The following is an 8869-nucleotide window of genomic DNA, read 5'->3' as shown; positions in this document are numbered from 1 at the left end:
TGAAATGTTTTTCCTCATACTTTTAATCAATTTAAATAATTTCCTAAATCCTCATGTATTGACAATCCAGTGTGGTAGAATCCCAGTTCTGAGAAGGTCTTTCCTGGGTTCCTAGAAAAGCCCGGTTTAATTCTCATGCATGGATCATTTACTCCAGCGGCTCTCATAAACCAACATCCCATAAACCAGGGCTTGGATATAAACGTCCATCTTAATTCTACGGTAAAGGTCATCTCAACAAAAACGCCCTAAAAAGCCAAATATAGACTCTTCTATATTTAGTCCACTGCATGCTGTATGGGTTTATAGTTTTTTTTATATATATATTATATGCATATAACTATATCGTTTTTAAGCCTTCATGAATATATAATTTTCTAAAACTGCAAATCGACAAGTCTACGTTTTTTCACCTCTTTTTTTTTAAAAACATGTTATTTTGTAGATGTTTTAATGTCCCTAACGAAGTGTCCCCCAGCCGCCGGCCCTCCAGGCCGGGAGAGGGGGTGGGTGGGCCGGTACCTCCTGCCCACAGCCGGCCGACACTGGGCTGCAGAGCGCTGAGGAGAGCGCTGAGGGGAGGAGGAGCAGGCCGGTGGAAGGAACGCCCAAACAAACCCATCAATCAAACGGGGGGCAACGGCGGCTTCTGCGGTCCGAGATAACAACAGGACCCAGCGGCCAGAGACGGGAGGATTTACGGTACGGTGTCCTCGAGAGGAAGGGGCAGGAGAGGGGAGAGGAGGGGGAGGAGGAGAGGGGGGAGAGAAGGGGGAGGAGGAGGAGGAGGTGGAGAGGAGGGGGGGGGGAGAGTTAACGGCCCGTCATAAAGAAGGGGGCGTGGAGGTTCGGTAGAGGAGGGAGAAAACGAGAGAGAGGGAAGGAGAGAGATAGTGAGAGAGGACGGGAGCAAGAGACAGAAGATTGGATACGAGAGGGAGGGAGGGAGGGAGGTAGGGAGCGTCCGAGGGAGGGGAGGAGGGGAGTAGATAAAGCGGGGCGGCCACCATGAGCTCCCCACTCCCTCACGCCTCCCTGAGCCCCAGCCGCCGGCTCCTGGACTGGGAGACGGAGCAGCTCGCCGCCCGCAGACTCTCCTCCCCGCGCCCCGGGGACCTGCTCGCCCCCCCGCCCGTCCCCCGCAGACCCTCCGCCATCCCGGGCTACCTCCTCACCCCCTACCGGGACCCCCCGCCGCGCCACGCGGACCACCTGGGGCAGCCGCAGCTCCGTCTCTCCCAGCTGTCCCTGTCCCCCCCCGAGGGCCCCCTGGCGCCCCCGCCGGCCCCCCACCGGCCCCCGGCCCGGGGCCCCCCGCCATGCTGCCGGGCCCCGGGCGCCGGGCCCCTGCTGCGGCTTGGCCTGCTGGCCTTCAGCGGGCTGTTCTGGGCGGCCGGGCTGGCGGTCTTCACGCTGGGCGTGTGGGCGCGGCTCTCGCTGGCCGACTACATGCTGCTGTCGTCCAACCGCTACCCCAACGCCCCGCTGGTGCTGCTGGCCGCCGGCGCCGCCGTCACGGCCTGGGGCTTCCTGGGCTGCCTGGGCGTGGCGGCGGGGCTGCCCACGTGTTGCGGGCCTACGGGTTCTTCCAGCTGCTGACGCTGGCGGCGGGGCTGGCGGCCGGGCTGTGCGGCCTCTTCTACCGCCAGGATATCGCCGGCGGCTTCCGCAGCGGGCTGCAGCGGGCGGTGGCCCGGTACGGCGAGGACTGCGGGCCGCGCTGACGCGCTGGACTCCCTGCAGCGGGCGCTGGACTGCTGCGGCGCCGACGGGTGGCAGGACTGGCTGGCGTCCGACTGGGCCAATCGGGACGCTGCCTTCTTCGGCGGGAACGGGACGGCCGCCGCCACCGCCGGCGTGGTGTCACTGCCGGACAGCTGCTGCGCCCGGCGCATGGGCTGCCGGAACAGGCTCCTCCCCCCGGAGCGGGAGGGGGGCGTGGAGGGGGTGGAGCCGGCGGAGGCGGAGGCGGCGGGGATCCACCCGCACGGATGCTTCCGGAAGGTGTTCAGCGTGGTCAACGACAACGTGTTCCACATCGCGGCCTCCGTCCTCGGCCTGGCCTTCACCCAGGCGGGGGGCATCGCCCTGGCCTGCCTGCTGGCCAACCGGCTGGCCCCCAGGCTGCACCGGGGGGGGGCCCTCCTCCACAGGGGGGCCCTGCTCCCACCGGGACCCCCGGGCCTCTAGAACGCTGCCTCACCTCCACCTGAGCCCTCCTCCTCTGGACAGGGGGGTGGGTTCTCTGTTCTTATGGACCGTGGGGTGAGACAGTGGGGTGAGACAGTGGGGTGAGACAGTGGGGTGAGACCGTGGGGTGAGACCGTGGGGTGAGACCGTGGGGTGAGACCGTGGGGTAGACGGACTCTTGGCCCAACGACAGATTGATCATGCTTCCTTGAATTCTAAAGTCTCTGCTGAATCCTGCTCGGTAATCAATACTACGCACTATGGATTATTACCATGTAGTTTAATTATTTGAAAAGTGTTCAAGATGCCGATCACCGAAGCTGGCCCCTCCCTCCAGACGTTCTACTACAAGAGATCTTCTCAGTGCTCTTCACCCCCTGATGGCCCAGAGCTCCTGAATCTAAAATAAAACCTAAAACTTATTTTAAATAATTGGTTTCTGTGGTAGACCGACGTAGCAAAGAGAGTTTTAGTCAAAAGTCCAAAAGGTTGCATGTTCTCATTGTGTATATATTGTGTATATGATGCCACCGTAATGTGGTTTTGTTAATAAGTGTTGAATGTAGTACAAAAGGCTGTATTATATAAAATGTGACCCTGAGAACCATCATTTTCAGGCCGTACTGTTGAAAATGGACCAGAATTTACATGTTTTATAACTGTAAAGACTTCTTAAGTCTCTGCTCCTGAGAAACGATGGTATTATCAAACCAGCTGAACATTATAGGGGCTTTCATAACAGAAGCATGATGAAATCATTATAATATCGCCCATATAGAACCAACCTTTACTGTCTGTGTTAATATGTAATAATGAATCTCTCTTGTCTTTATCATACAGATGTTATCAATTGTTAAGTTAAGGTAAGTATGCAATGTGAATATATTCTGTAGTAGGTTCTTTCGAACTGGGAAGGCATTACACCACCCACCCCAGCCAACCCCACTGTAGAATCCAGCGTACCCTTGTCCTCAGTCCACCTGATGAATCCTGTTTAGGGTTAGGGCTAGTTTGTTGTAAATCTAAACTCAGACCACAGTCGATTAGGATTGAATGATGATAATGTATTGGGGTGGAGGGGCATGAAACCCACACATAATATACTGTAGATGACATCTTATCGATCGAATGCAGAAACAAAATCAATGTCTCATTATAGGAAATGCAAGTGAAGGTTTGTCTTTGTGGCCGCAGTAGCAGTAGAGGCTTGATGGTTTTCAAACTGCATGAATAAAATAAACAGCAAAAAATCATCTGTGACTATGTAGTCCAGGGTTGATATGCAATGTGATAAATGTGATTACTATCTCCTTTAGTGCGAGATGCAGACTTGAGGATGTATGTATATAGAAAGTCACTCAAGTTTAACTGACCCCTTGTGATTCATGGTTTATAAAGGAACATTTAAAAACAGGTTTATGATGTTTTTAATGAGAAATGCCAGCACAACGGTCATATATTCTCAAGATGCACACCAAACGGATGATAATGAATGATTGAATGTCCCTCATAACTGGACCCACCTGGACAGAGACGATCCTATCTGATGAGGAACAGAATAGAGAGGGAGCCAGGGAATTTATAAAGACACACAGACACACAAAGACATAACACAACACAGACACAATACAGACGTAACACAACACAGACACAACACAACACAGATACAGACCCAATACAACACAGACACAAACACAAAACAGACGCAACACAACACAGACACAATAAAGACAAAACAAAACAACAGACACAAAACATCAGACACAACACATACAATACAACTCAGATACAACACACACACACAATATGCAATACTTTACAGAAACAACACAACACAGACACACAACAAACACACACAGACACACAGAACAAATATGGGAATCTCATCATAGATTATTAGGATTATCAGGATTATTACCTATGCCTCTAATCATTTAAAGTTATAGTGTGTTTATAAAATAAATAATTGACTTGTTCTAATGTGCTTTGCGTTTCCCTGTTTGTGTGTCGTGAATAATGAGTCCATGAAGCCAGCTACGCAATCGGCTGCCCTGATTATTCTGATCGATTAGCCTACATGGAGCAGGAATCTCTTCTGTCGTTCACCCGATTTGAACCAATTCGCCTTCTTCACCGAACCTGCTGGAGTTCTTTGTCACATGTTTGATTCTATCTTCACTAACAACCCATCTGGTATGTGAACTATTATACAAATGGATAACACCATTTTAACACTTCAGTGAGCAGCTTGTATTCTACCTTACACCCCTCCCCTGCTCTCCTTCCCTTCCTACAACTCAGATTTACGCAGTGGTAACGCAACAGGCGCAGAAAAGGGTTCCCGAATAACGACTATCAACACACAACCCGCCCTCTACCCCTTCGTTTTGAAGTGTGTCGTACTTCTGGACACTTTCGGAGGACGTGTCCCCATCAACCGTCTTGTGTCTCCTGATGGTTCCGTAATGTTCACCTTATTCTCTCCAGCCGAAGCCTAAATTTGGAGCGTCCAGACCTCCCGGGATCATGGACCTCAAGTCGGAGCTCCTGAAGTCTATCTGGCATGCCTTCACATCGCTGGATGTGGAAAAGTGTGGCAAAGTGTCCAAATCGCAGTTAAAGGTAAGTTAAAACCAAGGACTTTTCGTTTAATCTGTCAATATAAAATCATTGCGTAAAACGCGTACCTGAGGCAGAATGTATACCATTCAGTAGCCCTGGAATATGGGCTATATCAGGGGGATGGATTAAGATTAGTGTATCTTGTGTACACAATCATAGCCCTCGGGGGGCAAAGTCCTCTCTGGCGGCCTGTAACCCAACCTGAGCCCGGCTTGGGTTTGTTTTACGCTTTGATGTAAAAGAACAGAGAATGTTCCCCATTCAGCGGGGTGGGTAGACGGGGTGTAACCAGTGTGGACTTGTACTGAAATCCTACAGAGGAATCCCACACGTCGAGACACGCTTATTCCCGAAAGGATCCCCTGTGTGTGTGTGTGTGTGTGTGTGTGTGTGTGTGTGTGTGTGTGTGTGTGTGTGTGTGTGTGTGTGTGTGTGTGTGTGTGTGTGTGTGTGTGTGTGTGTGTGTGTGTGCGCGTGCGTGCGTACGTGTGCCTACGCGCGTGCGTGTGCCTACGTGTGTGCAAGTACTTGTTTGCGTGTACGTGTGCGCGCGTGTTATGAAAAAAGCGATTCTTTTTTCATAATAAATGATTGACTTATTCCCTTAATAAGTGAAGCCCTTCGGGTCTCTGTGCCAGTTTCTGACACACAACCTACGGAATGTTTTTGTTTTTTTCCCATGCTTCCGCGGTCTCCGTATCCCACGTTGTGTCCCACAACCTATTGAATGTTTTCTTTTTTTTTTCCATGCTTCCGCAGTCTCCATATCCCAAGTTGTGTCCCACAACCTACTGAATGTATTTGTTTTTTTTTCTCCATGCTTCCGGTCTCCGTATCCCAGGTTGTGTCCCACAACCTACTGAATGTTTTGGTTTGTTTCCATACTTCCGGTCTCTGTATCCCAGGTGCTGTCCCACAACCTGCACACGGTGCTGAACCTCCCCCACGACCCCGTGGCGCTGGAGGAACACTTCAGGGACGACGACGACGGGCCCGTGTCCAAGCAGGGCTACATGCCCTACCTCAACACCTACATCCTGGACAAGGTGCGAGGGGACGGCCTGGGTATCAGCCCCGGGTCTGGGTCTCAGCCCTCAGCCCTCAGCCCTGGGTCTGGGTCTAGGCCATGGGTCTGGGTCTCAGCCCTGAGCCCTGGATCTCAGGGTCCCAGTCCTGGGTCTCAGTCCTGGGTCTCAGCCCTGGGTCTCAGTCCTGGGTCTCGGGGTCCCAGTCCTGGGTCTCAGTCCTGGTTCTCAGCCCTCAGCCCTGGGTCTCAGTCCTGGGTCTCAGCCCTTGGTCTCAGCCCTCAGCCCTGGGTCTCAGCCCTGGGCCTCAGCCCTCAGCACTGAGTCTCAGCCCTCAGCACTGGGTCTCAGCCCTGGGTCTCAGCCCTTGGTCTCAGCCCTCAGTCCTGGGTCTCAGTCCTGGGTCTCAGGGTCTCAGGCCTCAGTCCTGGGTCTCAGTCCTGGGTCTCAGCCCTTGGTCTCAGCCCTCTGTCCTGGGTCTCAGTCCTGGGTCTCAGGGTCTCAGCCCTGGGTCTCAGTCCTGGGTCTCAGCCCTCATCACTGGGTCTCAGTCCTGGGTCTCAGCCCTCAGTCCTGGGTCTCAGCCCTCAGCCCTGGGTCTCAGCCCTGGGTCTCAGGGTCTCAGCCCTCAGTCCTGGGTCTCAGTCCTGGGTCTCAGCCCTCATCACTGGGTCTCAGCCCTCATCACTGGGTTTCAGTCCTGGGTCTCAGTCCTGGGTCTCAGCCCTCAGCCCTGGGTCTCAGGGTCTCAGCCCTCAGTCCTGGGTCTCAGCCCTTGGTCTCAGGATCTCAGCCCTGGTCTCTGGGCTTGTTAATGGAGTGAATCTCTGATATCCGGTAATCTTGGGTTTCGTGTGTTGATGTGTTTGTGCTGCAGTTTTTATGATGCATTACAGAAAAAAAACGTGGGAAAACCAAATATGTCATTATTATATTTTCCATATCTGCATAGTCGTGATTAATAATGGTACTAATGATCAACGGTTGGCTCATTAGTGGAAATGTACGAGTTTTATTGTCTTTATTCCATGATCTTATAGCAACAAACAGTGATTGAATACCGTTTCTCTGGTGACCAGGTCAAAGAAGGAACATTCGACAAGGAGAAGTTTGACGACGTGTGCTGGATGATGACGAGGAAGAAGAACTACCTGACGCTGCCACAGGGGTCGCTGTTGTCCGAGAACGACAGCTTCAAGCTCTTCTGCCTGTTCAACCTGCTGTCTGAAGACCGCTACCCCCTGCTCATGGTGGCAGAGGAGGTAGGATCTGTCATGTGTGAATAGATCATATAAATACTGAGCCTGGGAGATCACATGGACAAATGTTATATAAAGCGGGCGTGCACTCGCACTCTTTGACTAACTTAAAGTGTGCGTGCGTTTCAAACTGTTTATCGTGCATCATAGTATGATTATTACAATATGCACGCCGCTTTTACAATGCGAACGCTAAATGCTACACGCTAACCTGCGCAGGCGGAGTACCTGGTGAAGAAGTTCTCGGTGGCGATGAGCCAGGAGTGGGACAGCCGGCCGCTGGAGGACCTGCTGTCCCAGGATGCATCAGCGCGGGAGGAGGGCCTGTCTGTGTGGCGGTTCCTGGAGCACCTGGGGGCCGGACACATGCTGCGGGTCCCCAGCGGCGAGGCCTTCAGCCTGGCCCTCAACGAGGTCTTCCTGGAGATGTACCACGGCGTGCTGAAGATGGTCAGCTCCCCTTCAGCATTCTAATGTTACGATGCTGGGATGACATGAGGTCATGTGACCAGACGCTGTCATCCACACAGTGATGGGATGAGTACCACCGATGTGCATAACTGTTATGACCCTCTTGTCTAGGGCATTGAGGGGGTAACATAGAGCAATCTCAATTAGTAAAGAGTCTTGGGTTCACGCATGAGAAAAAAGGTTTATTGTTACAAAAGAATATCAAAAAGCTATACATCAGGGGGAGCCAGGTGAAAAATAACTAACAGAGCAGACTTAACTTAAACTAAAATAGTCTTTCTAATTACAGTTAAAAAAAGAGGTGTAAGCCCTGCTCCCTAACTTGACAAACATGAGAAAATGGGGCACCAATCACATCACCTCTACCAGCTGAGCTAATTCTAACATAAACTCCACACCTAACGCCTTATGCAGCTCTTGTTTAGTCGTGGCTTAACCATTGGTTCTATGCTCTTGTTGTACTCAGTCTGGCTCTGACCAGCAGCTTTGGATGAGAGGAGAACGTGTGTGTCTCTGCCCCAGGGCTACATGTGGAAGAAGGGCCACATGCGGAGGAACTGGACGGAGCGTTGGTTCGTGCTGAAGCCCTCATCCATGACCTACTACGTCAGCGAGCAGCTGAAGGACCAGCGAGGAGCGATCCAGCTGGACAAGACGTGTGTGGTGGAGGTGAGTCCCTCAGCTCTCGCTCCCTGCGTCGAGGTTCCAACACTTCAGCAGTGAAGAGTTGGGCCTCAACGGGCTTGGAACCAGCAGCTCTTACTCAGCCTTTACTCCTGTTTACTCCTGCTCTGCTCTACTCGATTCTACTTGACTTTACTATGCTGTTCTACTCTCACCGTACCTACTCTACTCTGTTATCTACTCTAACTCTGCTGTGTTCTCCTCTCTCCTCTTCTTTCCTCTCCTCCCCTCTGCCCATCCTCTCCTCTCTCCTCTCCCGTCCTCTCCGCTCCCCTTCCCCTCTCTCCTCCTCTCGTCTCTCCTCTCTCCTCTCTCCTCCTCTCCTCCCCTCTCCACTCCTCTCCTCCCCTCTCCCCGTCGTCTCCTCTCTCCTCCTCCTCCTCTCCTCTCCTCTCCTCTCCTCTCCTCTCCTCTCCTCTCCTCTCCTCTCTCCTCTCTTCTCTCTCCCCTCCTCTCCTCTCCTCTCCTCTCCTCTCCTCTCCTCTCCTCTCCTCTCCTCTCCTCTCCTCTCCTATCCTCTCCTCTCTCCTCCTCTCCTCTCCTCTCTCCTCCTCTCCTCCTCCTCTCTCCTCCTCTCCTCCTCTCTCCTCCTCCTCTCCTCTCCTCTCTCCTCCCCTC

At 52.6% G+C, this 8869-nt stretch overlaps 1 protein-coding gene and 1 pseudogene across 2 annotated transcripts in view; both read left to right on the top strand.

The window, feature by feature from the left end:
• The first annotated feature begins 1008 nt into the window (after window positions 1-1008).
• Window positions 1009-2221, top strand: LOC130372238 (tetraspanin-7-like; annotated as a pseudogene).
• Window positions 2222-4225: 2004 nt separating this feature from the next.
• The window catches only part of def6c (DEF6 guanine nucleotide exchange factor c), an 8979-nt gene continuing 4335 nt past the window's right edge, over window positions 4226-8869 (top strand). The window contains exons 1-6 of one of the 2 annotated variants that reach the window (XM_056578659.1): window positions 4226-4383; window positions 4678-4812; window positions 5718-5858; window positions 6917-7099; window positions 7316-7546; window positions 8090-8236. In XM_056578659.1, coding sequence (XP_056434634.1) covers window positions 4717-4812; window positions 5718-5858; window positions 6917-7099; window positions 7316-7546; window positions 8090-8236 — 798 coding nt within the window. In that variant the 5' untranslated portion in view covers window positions 4226-4383; window positions 4678-4716. Of the gene's footprint in view, window positions 4384-4491; window positions 4813-5717; window positions 5859-6916; window positions 7100-7315; window positions 7547-8089; window positions 8237-8869 lie in introns of both variants that reach the window. The other variant, XM_056578658.1, reaches the window with a different exon arrangement.

Source organism: Gadus chalcogrammus, chromosome 19 (assembly GCF_026213295.1).
Source record: "Gadus chalcogrammus isolate NIFS_2021 chromosome 19, NIFS_Gcha_1.0, whole genome shotgun sequence".
Lineage (NCBI taxonomy): Eukaryota > Metazoa > Chordata > Actinopteri > Gadiformes > Gadidae > Gadus > Gadus chalcogrammus.
The sequence above is the reverse complement of the archived record's forward strand: the minus strand, read 5'-3'. Positions and strand labels throughout refer to the sequence as shown.